General features: G+C 38.3%; 1 protein-coding gene across 5 annotated transcripts in view; it reads right to left on the bottom strand.

Moving 5' to 3' along the window:
- Positions 1–20,887, bottom strand: part of LOC136857708 (F-box only protein 39) — a 131,897-nt gene that overhangs the window by 69,505 nt on the left and 41,505 nt on the right. For all 5 annotated transcript variants that reach the window (XM_068225284.1, XM_067136579.2, XM_067136576.2 and 2 more), the window contains one exon: positions 12,187–12,433. In XM_068225284.1, coding sequence (XP_068081385.1) covers positions 12,187–12,433 — 247 coding nt within the window. The remainder of the gene's footprint in view (positions 1–12,186; positions 12,434–20,887) is intronic.

Genomic DNA, 20,887 nt, shown 5'->3' with positions numbered 1-20,887 from the left:
TGCCTGGTGTGAAAATGGGAAACCACGGAAAACCATTTCAACAGTCGTATGATAGTTCAGAATAGAAATGTCCTACTGACATTGGACAGATGTACAGCCCACAATATATGTGACCTAAACTTAACCAATGTTATACTTTCTTACCGCCAAATGCAACAAGCTGTCTTCATCCTTTGGACCAAGGTATTATTGCTCTCATAAAGAGAGCTTATCGCAAGCGAATTGTAAGAGCTGCAATTCGTTCATGTGAAAATAATGTGGCAGCACCAAGTTGGAATGTGCTGGATGCAATTTAAAGCTGTAGTTGCTGGCTGGGAATCTGTTTTGTCACAACATATACAGAACTGCTGGAGAGCCTGGAGACATAGTGATGCTACTCATGTATAAGAATTAGAGGGCGCCATGGATTCCACTTCACTTGACGAATACAAGATGTGGCGAACACTGGTGTAAGTTTTGAGAAATTTGTTAGTGCAGATGACGACATTGTGTGTGCTCCAGTAGAAACTGATGTACAAGCAGGTGCGTCTGAGGTGCAAGACCCGTCATCTCAGAAAGAGAATGGGGAGGACGATATTATTCCGCCCAAGAAATATTAAATGCAATGAATATTTTAGAACGTTTTGCTGCAACATCCAAAGTGACCACAGAGTTTACGGAGGCTAGTATACAACTGGCCATGATGTTACCAGGCATTTTCGTACTCGTGGACGACAGCGAAATATAATGGAATATTTCTCACGAACATACTTACGAGTACCTTGAAAATATACTATGTACCAGCAGCCTAAACTAAATTGTTTGATATTCTAACTCTAAAATTTGGGTATTTGTTTAACACAAAAATTTTAACACGAACTCTAGATTTTTGGTCCCTTAGCATTAGTGTTAATGAGGTTTTACTGTATCTCGATCTTACTGATATTCAGTGAAAACATCGCCAACCAAGATAACAATTATGTGAACTTACACCATTTGAAGCATACACTAAAACAAACAACATATTTCAATCTTGTTTTCTTTTAACCTGTTTTGTACATCCAAGACAATTAAAATGTACTTGCTGAAAAATCTTTATGGGTTATAAGGCAGGGCTGGCCATTTAAATTAGTAGTGTTAATTACGTTAAGAGGAAATACAACTGGGTAAACATCCTGTTTTAACAGTAATCAGAGGAAAAATGGAGATAGTCTGAAACTTGAAATACTGAGGGTATCACCAAAGGAAAGAGAAAGGCTGAGAAAGGCTAAGAAAGGCTAAGAAAGGCAAGTAAATGAAAAATTTTCAGGGCTTCGCAAACCTAATGCTGTTGTTTTGTAATGGAACAAGAGTTGGCCATGGGAGGTCATGTAGGGAGAAGAAAAGCAAGTGGTATGACAAAAGTACGTGGAACGAATGCCAGACAGCTAGCGGCCCCATGGTCACGTGCCTGCCCCACCCCCTCTCTCTCTCCCCTCAAGATGAGAGCCTCTGGGGGTTCCGCTTTCAATTACCTTTTATGACAGATAGGAGTTAGAGTGGATGAATGCTACTGTACCCACCAACAGCAAGACACATTTTAATTGGATTTCTAATAAAATCTGCAGGCAGTCAAGTGCTGAATTCTTCCTAATACCATCTGTGTCTACACCGCTAAAATATGAAATACTTACCATCTTAGAGGAAAACACTTCGTTTAGCATTTACACAACTAAGAGGATCAGACACTGCTGGATTGAAGAGTTTGTTAACCCGCGAGGCCTCGCCGCGCAGTCTTTTCGACCGCACATTCATTTATTCACTTGTAATTTGGAATCAACTTACATCTCGTCTTGCTCTTGCTTCTCTTATCCTTCGCTGGAGAGTTGACAACGCTAGTGCAGTAACAGTTAATCTAAATTTGTTGTCCATTGTTACTGGGAGGAAGAAACTCTGACCTCGACGGAAGTTGTGGTCTTTTCCACTGTGCACGAGGCCTTGCGTTTGGCGTTCTTTTGTTTGTGTTCCATAAAGATACATTTGCATAGCATTTTGGGTATTGAAAAAGAGAACCTACGTCACCAAACTGTAAATCAGACAGACAATGGTCGCTGTGCTTATTGTGACAGAAAGAAGAATCGGAAAACCAAAACTAAATGCGTTTCATGTTCACGTTTCATATGTAAAGAGCACACATGGCCATCATGTGTACAGTTCGCGGAGAAAAGTGTTGAAATCGTACAGGAGGAGGGGGATGATGACTAAATTCTTCAACATTTGTGAGATCTGGCAAGTTCTGAACGGTTTTCCTGTATTGCACTCGGTGTTAAGTTCCGAGATTTGTTTTGAAGCAGCCATAGGTGATGAAAATTACTAATGACTGGTGCATTGGGACTTGAGTGGGTTTTCATTCTTTAATGTTTATTATTATTTGCATTTTACATTTCCAGAGTTCGATTTTTAAACATCGGTAGCCATAAGTTCTGACGGACAGATGTTCAAAGTAGTCAATTGAAATGAATATATCTTTATTTTGTGTCTTGTAGAATATTTTCTCAGCTGATTAGACATACATTTGTGTAATAAAGCCATGATATGACATTTCGGTGTATTGTGTTCGAAAAAATAATTTGTGCATTAAATAATGGCCCATGGATTCTGTGCGGTCGAAAAGACCGCGTGCGAGTTCTGGCGAAAAAATATCAGTGCGAGTTCTCCTGGGTTAATGGGTTGGAAAATCTTACCTTCTAATTTTCCTTTTTATTTGTTTATGTCACACTGACACAGACAGGTTGTATGGCAACAATGTGGTAGGACAGGACTAGGACTGTGAAGGACACTGTGGCCCGAATTAAAGTACAGTGGCTGGTGTAAAAATAGGAAGCCACGGAAAACCATCTTCAGGGTTCAAAACCCACTATCTCCCAAATACAAAATCAATGGTATATAACCCAAACCATGTAGCCAATTTGCCTGGTAATTATTTGTACATTTTTGGTGATTAAAAGTTTTTCTTGGCACTTCCTCATACTGTCCCTGTGGTTAGTGGTCAACGGAAAACAACAAGATACTCCAGGGGTGCTCAGTAAGGAGTAACCATAATATGAAAATCGCACAAGTCTCGGGGGAAAATGAAAAGGTTTCAGCAAATAAAAGGGGTATAAATTTTAAAATATCATCATAATTTATTCATAATAATACCATCCTGAAGAACTATGGTTATGGAAATGATCACTACATTAATTCTTGATCATGGGGTGACATAGAAATAAGGCAAACAAAAGGGGCGGTAAATACAAAATATAGCCTATCCATTCTAACAAATTTGTTTAAACAGCATTAAATTTTGTTTCTGAATTTTAATACCTACATTAATTCTGACATATTCAGGAATGCTTGTAGAGATCAAATACTCTTATACAAATCAGGAAAAAATCAAATGTTTGGAGATCAAATTTTGAATACTAAATCCAGTAGAAATTAACAGTGAAATAATTTACTGGCAATAAATTTTGCCATCAAAATTGGCTTGAAATGCTTCATAGAAACTGAAATTAATTTTTTTATCATTAATTATGCTTCTGCTTGAAATGAACCTAAATTAAACTGACATGTGAACTATATATCTGTTCAAAAATAATTAATCTGTTATTTTAAGTATTGTGGTCAAATCAAAAATATATAGCTCTCTCTAGAAGACTAAATTAAATGGGCAATGCTGAGAGATTGCAAACAACACAGATAATTTCAACTAATAGGACATAAACACATACATCAGACACGTGGCACAGACATGGCTGAAAGAAATAAACATCTTCCTATCTACAATTCCAAAAGTCACAAAATATCTACAACCATGTCCCTCTACAATAAAATCTACATTATACATAATCATGAAAATATCTACAGAAGAATGATGCCAAAAATATTCACACAGCGTGGCATCACGCTCTGTCCATCACAGTTACAAATTTTTAAAAAATCTGTGTACTGTAAGTCATGGCAATATTACCTGGTGAACACAGGGTTTGGGATTTACATGACAAAAGAATATTGTAGTAACTTCCAGAGAACTAACACATTTAATTCTTTATAAGAATCTGCATAATGAAATATATAATCCTCGGAAATATTGTAAGAATGCACTTGTATAACTCGCAATATGAAGGAACTCATCAATATAATTTATACACATGAGACACTGCAAAATCATTCAGTTCGAGTATATGGGTTCATCAGAAATCTAATTACTTCGTAAAAGTCGCCAAATTAGGTTCATGTGCGAAGACACAATAATCTCTCTTTTAAACATTTATTATCAATGACTCTAACATCAAAATTACCACAATAATTCTCAACAAACACGTCAGGGATTTCTATTTCACTAAGACTGATCCCAATACTAATAACAAATGATGAATCTAAATAATTATTCATCCGACGAAAAAATCTGATATCATCAACATTTCCCACTATCCAGCTGTAGCCGGGTAGGGGCAAATATGGTTCCTCTCCGCTTTCTTCGGTCTTTCCACCACTCCTCCTCCAACACTGTGTCCTAGTCCAGGTTTCTTTCTCTAATACTGCGTTGGATTGTGTCCTTCCATCTCAATCGTGGTCTTCCGCGGCCTCTCCTTCCTTGCATTTGATTTCCATTACTATTTTTGGCATTCTTTCATCACTCATTCACTTTATGTGCCCCAAACCACCTTAGTCGGCTCTTCTCTATTCTATCATTCATTTTTTCCACTCCAATTTCTTCCCGTATTTTCTCATTCCTTATTTTGTCTCTTCTACTCTTCTGTATCATACTCCTCAAGAACTTCATTTCAGCTGCCTGTATTCAACGCTCATCCTTCTTTGTCATTGTGCAAGTTTCTGCTCCGTAAGTTGGTATGGGTACGTAACACATCTTGTACATAGTTTCCTTTGCTTCTATTGGCACATCTTTGTCCTATAACATGTTTCTTACACTATGAGAGAAACAGCTTCCAGCTTGAATCCTCTTACTAATTTCAGCATACAGTCGAGCATTCTCCATTAATTCACTCCCCAGGTATTTGAACGTCTCCACTACTTCCAGGGACTTGTCTGCAAGTCTAATCTGACCTTTCCCTTCCTTCTTCCCTCTAGTCATAACAAGAGTTTTACTTTTCTCTACACTTACTTTCAATCCACAGTCTTCGACCTTCCTATTCACCACATCTAACTGTTCTTGAACATTCATGTCGTCTTCTCCCCAAATCACAGTATCATCTGCAAATAACAACTTGTTCATTTCTATTTCTCCATATGCTGCTTTTGCTGTTTTCATGATGTAATCCATTACTTGTAAACAGGATTGGTGATAGAACACTTCCCTGTCTCAGCCCACTAGTGATTTTGAACCAACTTGTCCTACCAACTTGTGTTTGCATGCAACTACAACATTCCTTGTACATTACCATACATACATACATACATACATACATACATACATACATACATACATACATACATACATACATACATTACATACATACATTATCATTATAGACTGTTATGCCTTTCAACGTTCAGTCTGCAAGCCTCTGTAAATTTACTAAACGTCGCCACAATCCTCGATTTGCAACTAGTGCTGTGGCCTCATTTAGTTCCATACCTTTCTTTAAATCGTTAGAAACCGAGTCTAACCATCGTCGTCTTGGTCTACCTCTACTTCTCTTACCCTCCATAGCAGAGTGCATTATTCTCCTAGGTACCCTATCCTCTTCCATTCGCCTCACATGACCCCACCACCAAAGCCCGTTTATGCGTACAGCTTCATCCATCGAGTTCATTCCTAAATTAGCCTTTATCTCATCATTCCGAGTACCCTCCTGCCATTGTTCCCACCCGTTTGTACCGGCAATCATTCTTGCTACTTTCATGTCTGTTACTTCTAACTTATGAATAAGATATCCTGAGTCCACCCAGCTTTCACTCCCGTAAAGCAATGTTGGTCTGAAAACAGACCGATGTAAAGATAGTTTCGTCTGGGAGCTGACTTCCTTCTTACAGAATACTGCTGATCGCAACTGCAAGCTCACTGCATTAGCTTTACTACACCTTGATTAAATCTCACTTACTATATTACCATCCTGGGAGAACACACAACCTAAATACTTGAAATTATCGACCTGTTCTAGCTTTGTATCACCAATCTGACATTCAGTTCTGTTGAATTTCTTACCTACTGACATCAATTTAGTCTTCATGAGACTAATTTTCATACCATACTCATTGCACCTATTTTCAAGTTCCAAGATATTAGACTGCAGGCTTTCGGCACAGTCTGCCATTAAGACCAAGTCGTCAGCATAGGCCAAACTGCTTACTACATTTCCACCTAACTGAATCCCTCCCTGTCATTTTATACCTTTCAGCAGATGATCCATGTAAACTACGAACAACAAAGGTGAAAGATTACAGCCTTGTCTAACCCCTGTAAGTACCCTGAACCAGGAACTCATTCTACCATCAATTCTCACTGAAGCCCAATTGTCAACATAAATGCCTTTGATTGATTTTAATAATCTACCTTGAATTCCATAGTCCCCCAGTATGGCGAACATCTTTTCCCTCGGTACCCTGTAGTATCCTTTCTCTAGATCTATGAAACAAACACAACTGCCTATTCCTCTCATAGCATTTTTCAATTACCTGTCGCATACTGAAAATCTGATCCTGACAGCCTCCCTGTGGTCTGAAACCACACTGTTTTTCATCCAACTTCCTCTCAACGATTGATCGCACCCTCCCTTCCAAGATGCCAGTGAATACTTTGCCTGGTGACTAATCAATGAGATACCTCGATAATTGTTGCAATCCTTCCTGTTCCCTTGCTTACAGATAGGTGCAATTACTGCTTTTATCCAATTTGAAGGTACCTTACCAACACTCCATGCTAATTTTACTACTCTATGAAGCCATTTCATCCCTCCCTTCCCACTAAACTTCACCATTTCAGGTCTAATTTCATCTATTCCTGCTGCCTTATGACAATGGAGTTTATTTACTATCCTTTCCACTTCCTCAAGCATAATTTCACCAACATCATTTTCATCCTCCCCATGAGCTTGGCTGTTTGCAACACCACGAGGAAGATTTCCTTTTACATTGAGAAGATGTTCAAAATATTCCCTCCACCTCTCCAGTGATTCCCTGGGGTCTATTATGAGTTCACCTGAATTACTCAAAACAGTGTTCATTTCCTTTTTCCCTCCCTTCCTTAGATTTTTTATTACTGTCCAGAAAGGTTTCCCTGCTGCTTGACCTAGCCTTTCCAGGTTATTACCAAAATTTTCCCACGACTTCTTTTTGGATTCAACAACTAATTGTTTCGCTCTGTTTCTTTCATCTACGTACCAATCCCTGTCTGCCTCGGCCCTTGTTTGGAGCCATTTGTGATAAGCCTTCTTTTTACTTTTACAGGCTGCTCTCACTTCATCATTCCACCAAGATGTTCGCCTTTTCCCATCTTTACACACAGTTGTTCCTAGGCATTCCCTTGTTGTTTCTACTACAGCATCCCTGTATGCCACCCATTCACTTTCTATATCCCGAACCTGCTTACTGTCTACTGTTCGAAACTTCTCACTAATCATATCCATGTACTTCTGTCCAATTTCCTCGTCCTGGAGATTTTCTACCCTTATTCGTTTGCAGACAGATTTCACTTTCTCTACCCTACGCCTAGAGATACTTAGTTCACTACAGATCAGATAGTGGTCTGTATCATCAAAAAATCCACGAAAAACTCGTACATTCCTAACAGATTTCCTGAATTCAAAGTCTGTTAAGATTACCATGATCATTTTTATTAATCCCTGTCCAATTCCTTTTTGCACCACTATCCCAAACTTTAGTTCTGGGGACACTGTCATATGCGTTTTCAATGTCAATGAATGTCATCACCATATCATTCCCATACTCCCATTGCTTTTCCATTAGTTGTCTCATAATGAAAATGGGCTCTATTGTTGACCTTCAACTTCTGAAACCAAACTGATTTTCCTGGATCTGTCTCTGATGTATTCAACCACAATACATCTCAAAGTATTATACAACAGATGACATGAAACACGAAGTATAATCTGCACAAATATAAACCCTGTTTAGCTGAATTCAGAAATGTTCTATCTGATGCACATTTATCAATTATTATAAAAATTTCATTCCAGAAAGTCTTCTCCTACCAGACATATGATATTTAATTTAATGAACTTCTGAAATTCTAACACCATGAGGCAAACATGTTTGATGAAAATCGCTTAAATATTATTTGAAGAAAATGTATTTCTGCAGAATATCCATTAAAGTTAGAGAAATAACATGACGACTTAATATTCCAATAAGGTTAACATATGACTACGATATCAAACAGATCCCTATCACGGATGGCTAACACACGGTCATTACAAGTAAAATTATTTATCATATGACGATCTATGATTCAGCACAAAAAATAAGAAAGTGAGAATACTCATTAGAAAGACATTGCAGAGTGTAAATGAGAGCAGGTAACTGACTATTAAACCACACCAGAGAAAGTATATTACATTACAGCTACACTGAACAGATATCTACCCCATTAAGAAATTGTCAACTTAAGTTCTTATGCCATTGCTGGCGAGATGTAGTGTCTACAGCGCACAATGTCTTCTGGAATGGGCTAGAATAATTTTGTTATTTTCAATGACCTGTCTAAGTCTCGTACTTGGCTTTGACAATATGAAAGTGAGATCAAAAATTTGATGTATGGCTTTTCTGGCGTTGGCTCTATTAACCAGCGTTTCGTCTTAGGTCTGACACTAGACTCTTCAGAGTGGGATGTGTCAGACCCTACCCACTGACGCTGGGGTGTATGCAGGTGAACTTATCAGAAGCTTATTTATGAAGCACAGTCTGATAACTGCATACGGGAGATAAAACTCCACAATGGAATCAATGCCCGCCTAGCAATTCCAAATGGAAATTCTAAGTTCCCATGAAGGGAGTTAGATTCTTTTCCACCAATAGAGCATATCAAAAATCAGATCAAAAATTTGATGTATGAAAGTGACCGAGGTATGAGCGATGCTAGCAATACCATTCCACATGCTTAATGATTCTTAGTTTCACTAGGCAAGCATTTCACTTGCTATTACAAGTATTTTGGTGTTTAATGAATGTTTATGATTGTAAATGAGTTTCCTAATCATTAAGCTACAAATGATTAAGTATCACACTTTAGGATCCTAGTGGTAAATATCTATTGCACAGATTTCCAAAGTTCAAATGAATCGACTGCGTTTCATTATTTTAATTATTCTGCACATACATATGTATATACCCAGGAGAAGTAATAAAGTTTAATAGTCATAAGTGATGATTGCTACGATGGTATACTGATATGTGCCATACTGCCGGAGTAAGAGAGGGAAAGTAAAGAGATTTCATTCCATAAATTTCCACACCATTCGGAGCTCGGACAGAAATGGTTCAGTGTTATGTTTAGAGATGCATTCAAACCCAATTCTTTCAAATGTAGGTAGCATTTTCCTCAATCTGATTTTCATACCGGGCTGAGAATAAAGAAATTGAAGGAAAATGTTCCCCCGCTGTGTTTGAAGATTATCCTCTACCTAGGTATTTAAAACATCTGAATTAACCCAGCAAAGGAGGAAAATAAAAAACCATCTTAACTGTGGCACATAACGAAGTTAGACAATGAGTACAAACTGTACACTGTCAAGGAAATAATGACATTACTACTACAGCAGAAATAGGAAGATGTGATAAAGACCAACATGACGTGCACTGTAGCAATATGGCCGATCATAATAGCATGTTCCTGGAAGTTCAGATTGAAAATAATGCAAACAATACTTATTCAAGAACCGCAAAACTTTTATCATCATCACAAATAAAAATGTGGCGTGCAAATAATAAATTTAAAAAATTCAGAAATGGAGCTAGACTCCCAGAAGAGGCAGTTGCACCAATATAACAACCAGCACTGCACATATTTAAATTAGTGCTACAAATCAACTATTGTAATCCTAATAGTGATGCACAAACATGACGAGACGATTGTCAGAAGGAAAAGCAATAAAGCCATGAATAGGATATCGAGAAGACCAAAGCATATCTTTATTTCTAGCTTTTGACCAATGCTACATATTAAAGAATGCTAGAAACTGTCTTCCTAGAAAAGATAATGACCAATGAACATGAAGAAATAATTTCAATACCAGATCTTATAGGGAATGTTACACCTAATCAACACTGTACAAATTATGTTAAAACCAGGCGAGGAACCCCACTGTCAGCAGCCCTGAAGATGGTTTTCCATGGTTACCTACTTTTACACCAGGCAAATGCTGGGGCTGTACCTTAATTGAGGCCACGGGCGCTTCCTTCCCATTCCTAGACCTTTCCTGTCCCATCGTCACCATAAGACCTATCTGTGTCGGTGCGACGTAAAGCAAACAGCAAACAAAACTCCTATTTTATTATATTAAGACTAGTTTTGGTCCTTTCTGGACCATCTTCATCTAAACAATACATTAAACTTAAAAACTTATGAACAGGACACACATACAAAAATATTTAAAATTAGTTAAAAATCACACTTTACTGATCTTTGGTATTGTCATAATGCAGTGAGAATTGACAAATAAAAAGTTATTACAGACTATAAATCTCATGTTAGATCCGTACTGGCGGTGGAACTTCTTAACTGGATGTAATATTAATTTCATTTTAACTGGATTTGTGTGTTCATATCTTTGTTTCTTGCAATTTTATTGTCCGTCGTCTTACAAAAATACCTTTATCTAAAGATTAAATATTTCATATTGCTGCTGAAAAGTATGCTGCATGATAACCTCAAAGACGGCATACCAAAAAGAATGCTTCAAAAGACAACTCTGCCCACAACTAATGGATAAAAGTTGTCCAAGGACTAGACGTACTCCACATATGAGCAATATGAAGCAATTCACCAGCCACCTCAGCGAGGAACACATAGTATTACAGGGTAGTTCATAATCAGGTTCTTGATGTGTTGCACGATGAACTGCATCCATATCATTATTCAAGAACTCAACACCAACATCCAGTATATGCACATCCAACGAGTACAGTACAGTTTTATGAATGGTATCAGCAACAAGTAAAAGCTAATGAACATTTCACAAAAAAATGTGATATGGACTGACGAATCTAACTTTATTCATGAGGGTTGGCCTTTCTTATTGCTAGACAAGTTCAATGCACTGCTTTATTGTGCATTTCTTTGCAACAATTTGCCTGACACACTAGAAAACATGCCACTTCATGTTCGACGACAAATATGGTTTGAACATGATGGTGAACCCCCACACTTTAGAATGTGCGCAGATATTTTAATAGATTACTAGGGAATGGATTAGTCATAGATGTCCAATGTTCTGGCCTCCACATTCCCCAGACTTTAATCCACTAGATTTTTATTTGTGGGGAGACACTTGAAGGAGCAAGTTTATGCTACTATGCCTATGAGTGTACAAAACCTAATAGCTCACATACATGCTACTTCAGCAATGGTAGATGCAGATGTGCTGAGCAGAGTCCAGCAAAGTATGATCCAGCAAATGGGTATATGTTTGGAAATGCAAGGTGGTCACTTTGAATATCTTCTTTAAGGTGACCTTTGCTCATAAGCTCCACCGAAGGAAAATCTAGACTTCAAAAGTAAAGAATGGAATTTTACTGTACAGTAAGTCTCCAATTGCACAATATACCTTAACATTTGTAACAATCTTGATTCAATGTTGAAACAAACAGTAAAAGTACGAAATACAAATAAAAATACTCCATTGTACAAAATGAAATTAGATATAATTTGATAAGTTACATCAGCTGAAAGAAAGAAAGAAAGAAAAACAAAGACACGTGCAAGCAAGACTCAAACACTGGCTTTTGTGTTTAATGCCTTTCCACATCTAAAACTCATTTCCCTGAGCTAATCAACAGCTCCGGGATAGTCTTGTGATCATATACCTGCACTTAGCCATACTGTACGCAGTTACTGTGTTGCCAGTGCCTCCTTTTGTAAATTGCTATTTCATTAAACTTATGGACCAGATAACATTTTGCTAAATCACCTTTATTTTACAGGGCGATACAGAATCGCAATGTGTACTCCAAATGCACAATTTTTTTATTCACTCAGTATAAACTTACCACCTGTTCCATAAACTTGAGCTTGTTCCTCCTGAGCAGCCATATGGCAAGGGAAAGTGAATTTCAGTGATCGGATCTTGGGACCAATTACAAGCTTCTCATGATCATGAGACTCAGCAAAATATGATAACATTTTTATGAATTCATACAAGTTGTAGAAGTTCAGCATTGGTTCAAACACAAGATGACGAATGTTGCGACCGATGCTCTGGAGACACATATGAGTCCGTAAATGATCTAGTACATGCTGTAAATAACAACAAATTTGATTATTATCACAACATTAAAATAACTGAAATTAAGATTTAAAAGTAAAAGTAAGTACAGTGCATTAATAATAACCAGGCTTCAGATAGTTATGCATTTGCATACACAACTGCACATTTTGAGCATTTTGTTTTAACAGTGCATATTTTGGATTTTTTCTCCTGTTCAGGCATATTTCAAAAGTATTTTTCTTCTTGAGTGTACACATCAGCTTCTGCAGGACACTACTGGAAAATATGACATGTATTCAAGATAAATGAAGTGTAAAGCTGTGCTAGTTATCCTCAGGTAGGCTGTTTGACAGGTAGGCAGCATGTTTAAATTTAGCAACACCAGCTCTACTTCCGGCCATGGCTTTGTCTACCTGCAATGCAATCAGGTGTGTACTGATTCTTTGAACTTCCCTTACAGCAGGGCTGTCTTTTCCTCATTTTGTAAATAGTAACCTTTTATGCACAATTATTTCTTGATAGTCTTACTTTGGTTGAGTTGAAACAGGTTGCAGTTCATAGTACGTTAAATAGCTGTATTCTTGCTACTTAGTTTATAATGCCTAAAGAGAAGAGAACTGTCAGTGAAAGTATTGAAAGCATATGTACGTTGAGTTTCAAGACTTTTCAACTGATGGAAATGCATTGTTTTGCAAATACTGTAGCAAAGCCGTAACCGCAACTAAAAAGCATCAGTGATGATTGTTTTTAATGCATATTTAAAAATGTGTAGTGCATATTTTGACACTTTTTAGTGTATATTTGCATGCATATTTTGGCATTTTTACATACATAATAATCTGAAGCCTGCTAATAATATTTGACAAGAGTGAATAGAAGAGAAAGTATGAGCTCTTATGCTGTTTACTATTGGCCAGTGTAGGGACTGGGGTGACTCCTCCGCTACAGGCAACCATGTAAATGAACATTTTAGGTGGTTAGTTGTTTTCCTTTCAATTGAACTACTGTATATATTTGCTAACAATGTGCTAATGCTTACATTATTCCTGTGTTGCATTCTCTAGCTGTTAAAATATCAAAGGTCACAGGTAATTCCCAAGCGTGGCTCGCTAGCAAAAAATGAGAAGACCTCTGCGGGATAGAGGTCATAGAGAATCCAGTGTATCTTTGGAAGGAAATCAAGGTTTACATGATGTCATTTTAGACCATTGTTGCGTTTTTGAATTGATGCCGGCGACAGTAAGCTAAACATCTTACAGGCTGTGATGCTAAAGTAACTTATATCAGTCCAAGGATATAAAACGAAATTATTGAAGTATATGGACAATATATTGAAACGGGAATGCCCTGTGAGCATTCGCGTTCATGTATTTCTTGAGAGGAACTCGCTAACACCCGGCTGTATGGATTCAAAACGAGTGCCGAGCGTGCAGGCATTGTGGGAGACAGCAGGCAAGCAAGCGCTGCTCGAGAGTGCCAGCCAAGGCCAAGTGACGTCACACCGCAAGTTCTCTTTGGTTCTATGGCATTTCATCACAAACGGAAGGTTAAATTGTAATTTCGAGAACATCACCTTGTAGACCTGGGCAATAAATGCTGCTAACCAAAATTTCATTAGAATCGGCGGAAGGATGGCCGAGATATGATTTTTTTTAAGATGCTCACATTTACAGTCTCGCCATCCGACCTTCGGCAATAAAAGGAAGTCGCCAGCCTTGAGTGAGTCAGTGTGTCATTGTATGTGTCTGTGTACGTGCGAGCGAGCACATCGTCATGAACCAGTCGCCTCGCTATGTGATACAGTTCGTTACTCTGTCCGGCTGAGGACCGGGGTTCAAAAGTACGTAATACTAGTGTTGAAAGCCTTCTCTGTGGACTCTAACTTCGCGTGTAAGCGAAAGCTTATTCTTGTTAATATCAGTCTGTCGAGCCGTGTAACTTCATTTCATTTTGTGAATTGTGTAATTGAAGAGACAGTACAATTTGAAACTGTGCTTAAAGGACTTAGGGCATAAAGACTGTGCTTTAGCTGTTTCCTCTACAAGAAACTGTGTTAGGCTATCTCGTAAAATTGTGCCCTAGTGACTGAACAATTCTTATATGGACAGTGTCACTTTATTTCGTAAAGAACAGTGCCTACTTTTCTTTCAAAGACTGTGTCAATCACTCCGTGAGAAAAATAGTGTCAACATTTCCTTTGCATAAAACTGTGCCAATCTTCATTTCTTTCAAAGACTGTGTCAATCCATTTCACAGAACTGTGCTAATATTTACTTTCACAAAACTGTGCCGATATTTCCTTTCAAGGACAGTGCTGATTCGTGGAATATGGTACCTTTATTTCTTTTCGAGGGACTATGTCAATTCCCCTCATAAAGACTGTCTAAATTTACGTGTAATATTGTGCCTCAGTGATAACTTTACCTCTGAGAAGTTACGTGATTTTGTTAAGACTGAGTCGTAACAGAACTTGGTTCTCTTTCACAAGACCGTCATAAACTGTTTCTTTCTGTCTTCGCAGAAGCTTTAATTTATTTCTACGAGTGTGTGTGCTAGGACATTGCATGTACTCATTGCAAACAGTGCAGAGACTGTGTCCAAAGAACTTAATTTATTTTCTTTTGAGATTGAGTTAAGTGCTAAACTACCGCATCTCTGAAAGTTCCAGATTATTGTCATTGCTTATCATTTCAAGTACGATAGTGACTATTGCACGAACAATATTAATTATTCTCACAGAACTGTGACTTTGAACTCATCTCTTTTTTTTCTCAAATGTGCGTCCAACACCATTTACAGTGGAACCTATTCGACCAGCAAACAGTGTCTCGCCTTAATTCGCAGTGCAGTGCGGTAGAGAAGTGTCGTATCAGATTCCATTGACATTCTGTGCGAAAGTTCTACATTTCTCTGCCCTTTTCATAGGACTTTGTGGAATACAAAACTTAACAACTATTCCACGCTGCACTATCATCAGATGACCGTCCCAGGTTCGAGTCTCCGTCAACATCAAGGGCTAACAACAGCCGTGGGTCAACTCCGACAACGTGGGAAGACTTCGACGACGTGGGACGACGCCAGCGCCGACGACGGGAGACGACGCCGACACCGCAGAACGACGCCTCCTCCACATCTTCAAGGGCATTCAAACTATTCATCTGTAAAAGGTGATATAATTTCTATGCATTTCTTTTGAATAAACTGCAAGTTCCACTTTAAATATGAACTTATTTCACTACCCTTCTCTCATACTCTCTAAAGCATGAACCGTACACGCCTTGGCGTTATCCATGCTCTCCACAAAACTGAAATACGGGCGTTCCTGTTTCAATATACATATTGTACCAGTAAAAGAGCCCAACTCTAAGATTAAATTTTAAAGTAGCATGAATATAGTTCTCAGGGCGAAAAACTGGATTAATTGTAGCTAGGGCTCGGAACAGGAGGTAGGGTCCTATCTACAGAAAACTTTGACTCTGATTGCACAAGAGTTTATTCAAATAAGTCATGAATTTGCACATCACCTCTAAGTAGAAATGGATTGTCTTCCTTGTATTCCAATAGAATGGCTCGGGTTCTCCAGCTCACCAAGCCAAGCTGGTTGAAGCACGTTCCAGAAGACTCCAGGGATTCCAGGGACTCCAGATACTCCAGACAGAGGCAGCTGGACTGTCTGGATTGACGGCAAGTAGAGATGTCTCGAACTCTGAGGCCCGGGTTGAACCCCGGTGATCCAGGCGATGTTGTAGATAGTCATGTACAACCTCAGCCCAATGAGACTGAGAGGACTGAGTTCCCAAGGTCACTAGTAGCACTGAGTCCATGAACACCTTGGATGATCAACTTCTTGATAATTGTACATCAAGACATCCAACACTCCTAAAACGATATGAGTGGTATTAATAATTTTAGAGTTCATCACTAGGAAAATCCTCGTCCCTGAATAACTTTTGACAACGAAAAATACAAGTCCCTTCTTGTAAAATTATAGTTAAACTCAAAGTTCATTACTGGCGAAGGTGCAAGTCTTTGCCTAAACTCGAATGAAAAACACAAGTCCATTCACTTGGAAGTTTGAATATATTTAAAGTTAATCACTGGTGAAATTCATAAAGTCTTTGAGTGACCACTGACGAAAACACAAGTCCTTCCACATAAATAAATTCACTGACGAAATTTATAAGTCTTTTAAACCAACACTGGCAAATGTACAAGTCTTTGAGTAAATGTAAGTGAAATCCTAAAGCCGTTGGAAAGTTAAAGTTCATCACTAGCAATGTTAATCAATCACTGTCTATTAGAAGGATGAGTTCCTCAACAGTCGCAAATATTCCACGTAAATAATACAAGTCCATTTCACGAACACTTAGAAAAATTCCAATCTCGAATACTCGTAAATAATACAAGTCCATTCAATGATCACGTAGAAAAGTTCTGGTCTCGAACACATGAAAATAATATGTACATGAATCTGTCTTCACTCAGTTGACTGAACGTTGTATTGACAATCATGTCCTTATGTGCTCTGTACTTCAACTTTCGACTAAGACATTTATTCAAAGTGCAAAGTGAAGAGATCCAGGGGACGAAAATTGGACTATATTTCAAGTGTTGCGGTTCAAAGGACAGTAATACGCACAGTTATTGGACTGTAATCTATTAGCTTCATAGTCCGTATTGATAGTTTAAGCACACAAGTATGAAGGATGAGTTCTCCACCTAATCAATACTTTATTGTACATAGTGTCAATATTATTTACATAAAAGGACAGTACCGATTTCGACCTCTAAATAGGTCATCTTCAGCTGTTGAAGAACCTACTTAATAGCGACTGTACAGAATAAATACTACTAAAATTAAAATTAAACAAAAATGCCATTAAAATTAACATGAATGCCACTATTCTAAAAAATACGTAACGTTAAGATATATACATATGGTACAGTTTTGGGGGTTATAGGGCTCTCAAGACCTTCCCTGCCCTGCGAAGTGGGCCTACAATCTCCACAGGCTAGCAGTGGGAGAGGCCACTCCATCATCATCATCATCATCATTATTATTATTATTATATTATCATCATCATCAGCAGCAGCAGCTCCCTGCATGCGTTCTATTGCTTAGAAATATCGATATTATATAAATGACTTAAAACAAGCATTTAACCAAATCCGATTAAAAAATGACTTAAAATGTGCTTAAATGTTAAAATTGACTTTATTCTGGAAAAATGTATTTTGATTCATTCATGCAAAAGTCCTTTAGCACATGCAATGTCATCAAGTCTAGCATAGTTTTCGTCACTCTATTAGCAACATTTTGCACTTCTCTTATCCTTTTCTCAGCTTGCCTGCACACAAGAATTACATCTTCCAATGGGAAAACCTAACCACTCCTACTCTTTATCCTAATTAGGTGACAGTTAACACTTGAATTTTCAACTTTTCTCAAACAACTAATACATTGCTCACATGCTATTTACCGCTCAATCTGAAGCACAAAAAACACACCCAGCGATGTGTTTCACAACTCAATGATACATCTGGGAAGTTCCTCAAGATAATGACGACTCAATTCAGTTCATATTCCATGCTAAATTCAGTGCTGTCAAAGCGTGGTTGGTCATTTGTACATATGTTAAAATGAATAGGTGAGAAAGGACTACCCTGAGGAAGGCCATTCTTTTGATCTCTCCATCTTCCTTCCTTAGAACGCAACAAAAAACTGCAGTTCTGTAAGAAAAACTCAATTATCTTTGTGAAACCATAGTCCTTGGTTATGTGGTAAAGTTTGCGCAACAACATTCTGTGGTGCACTGTATCATATGTTTCAGTGAGGTCCACACTTTTAGTTCCCTGGAAAATACTACTTTACCCACACTGATATCAACTGGCCATGCAATCACAATGGCATCAACAGCAATATTTATTTAATTACGCGATGTCTTCACAGTTGAATGAGAGCAGAATAATTTCTATGTAATTCAGGATATATTTGTGTTATAGAAATCAACCATTTAACTGGCTCGACATATAATCAATGAAGGGGAAGAAAGCTGATATACTGTAATACTCCTCTTTGCCATTAGTCACGTAGTTAGTTCGATGTATTTGTCACCAACTGTATTCTTCTGTAAAGTGTGCAAAATTGAAGCTCCTGCAGATGAACGGTTCACTGTACAACAACATGCTGGGTGTGACAAACATTTGCAAGCTTTTGAAAAACAAAGGAAAGTGGCCCAATTACTGTTTACTGTTAAACGAAATTGCTTTGACATCAAGTAACAAGCAATCTTCCTTTTCTAAAGAATTATGTGAAGTGTTTGCTAATGCAAAGATTCCACTAGGAAAACTAACCAATCCTAAATTCAGTGATTTCTTTGAACACCACGCTGGTCGTACTATTCCAGATAAATTAACATTGTGTAAAACCTACCTATCACAAAGTTACGAAGACACATTAAACTGAATGTGTGAATGGGAAAGAAATTCACTACAGATTCTGAAGGACATTACGTAGGTAATGTAGCGATAGGACCTGGAAACCAATAACCCCGGACAAACTTTTCTTCTGACTGCAGACGTTTTGGAGGAGGTTGACCACACTCATGTATGTAACTTCAAAGCTTTTCAGTTTTTTAACAGGTTACCGTTATAGGTGTTATATTTAGTGTTTGACAGACTGAAAATCTTTAAAGTTACACTGAGTCAACATTGAAAAGTATGGCTCCCTTCTTAAGAAAACACTCAGATATGCAAACTGTTCAAAAAATCCATGTGTTTAATATGACCTGATGGAACATGCCTGGTCAGACATCCAGATATGGCAGCGGTTCCCAGTGTGGGGTACATGTACTCCTTGCGGGCACATGAGGGACCACTCAGTGGTATGCCAAAAATAAACAGTAATGGTGGACGCTATGCATATGTCTCTCACTACGCGCTGCCGGTAACCTGTCTGCTTGTCGTAAGCTACGCACCAGTGCTCACTCACTAGCAGCCATGTGCAGGCAGGCACACCTCCTCTCTTTCACCCATCTTAGGTTAAATCTAGACCAGCCCCAACAAGTCATAACCTATGTTCCTGTTTTGCCTGTCAACTGCAAATCACTTTAGCTTTGTACTTTTCTTTACTTTGTAGTTTGACACTGCACGGCTAAGATTCTTAGAAGGTTATGTTCGTTTTCGAATAATAGTTGTGTGTTCATATGTGGAGAATATAGTTTTGTGTGCTATTATTTTACAGAAGGTAGCATTATTGTGAAATTTTTCTCATACATTATTATTGAGTGTAATCCTTTATGGGCAAGTGGTTAAAAAATTGGAACTCTGAAAAAGGATCACCCTGGAGTGTGTAGTAGTTAGGTACCATAAAATAATGACATTATTTTGAGAGAGAACAATTCGCCTAGTGAACGTCATTGTACAGTCCACATGAGTAGCCTTCATTGGAACATTTTACAATACCATATGTAATATACCTCGAGTGCATATATTTGTGCACTTGTATGCAATTTCTTTTGATGGCATTTCTTCAGTTTTGTGTGTTTATAGGCTTATTATTGCATTTATTTTGTCATATTAGGATAAAAGTATATAGTATCAGTGGTATAGGAATTACATGCGACGACGCAGACTTAGCACTATGCATGTGATGTCACAACTCTTGACACCAGACCTGTTTTCCAGGGCATATCCCAGCACATGGTTGTTATGCATGTAAGTCATAGTATACTAGTGTCCAAAAGTTAAGCATAATCACTAAACGAGGCCATACCGCCTGATAGGAATGTCAGACGGATTGCTGAACAAACAGAAGCTGACTCACACACCATATGACACACAAATTTCTGGCTGGGGAAGACATTCATCGCATGGACTGGCCAGCGAGGTTTGCAGATCTGAATCCTATATAACATGCCTGGGATGCATTGGGGAGGCAAATTGCATCCCGTCAGCCTCCAGCTAAGTCTGCGTCGTCACATGTAATTCCTATACCACTGATACTATAGTGTCAGAAAGGTTCTGATAGCAACTAACAAAACTTGGTAATGTTTTCCATAACAAAATATGCTGTTAATAGAGTGTATGGTTAGCCCTAACGGCCACACATGCTTCGCAGCAACGTGGTATGCTCTCTATCAGATGGTTCAAGAGCTCTTGTGGCAGTCGATCCCATTCCTCCGAAAGGGCAATGCGAAGGTCTTGGAGGATTCTTGGTGGAGACTGACGGGATGCAATTTGCCTCCCCAATGCATCCCAGGCATGTTATATAGGACTCAGATCTGCAAACCTCGCTGGCCAGTCCATGCGATGAATGTCTTCCCCAGCCAGAAATTCATCCGCCAGAGCAGCGCGGTGCTATCGGGCATTATTGTCCATTAAGAAGAATTCTGGACCAACCGCACCTCTGAAGAGTCGAACATGTGGTCTCAGTACCTCATCCCTTTATCTCCGAGCGTTAACAGTGTTCCTCAGACCGCCCA

Source organism: Anabrus simplex, chromosome 1, assembly GCF_040414725.1.
Source record: "Anabrus simplex isolate iqAnaSimp1 chromosome 1, ASM4041472v1, whole genome shotgun sequence".
Lineage (NCBI taxonomy): Eukaryota > Metazoa > Arthropoda > Insecta > Orthoptera > Tettigoniidae > Anabrus > Anabrus simplex.
The sequence above is the reverse complement of the archived record's forward strand: the minus strand, read 5'-3'. Positions and strand labels throughout refer to the sequence as shown.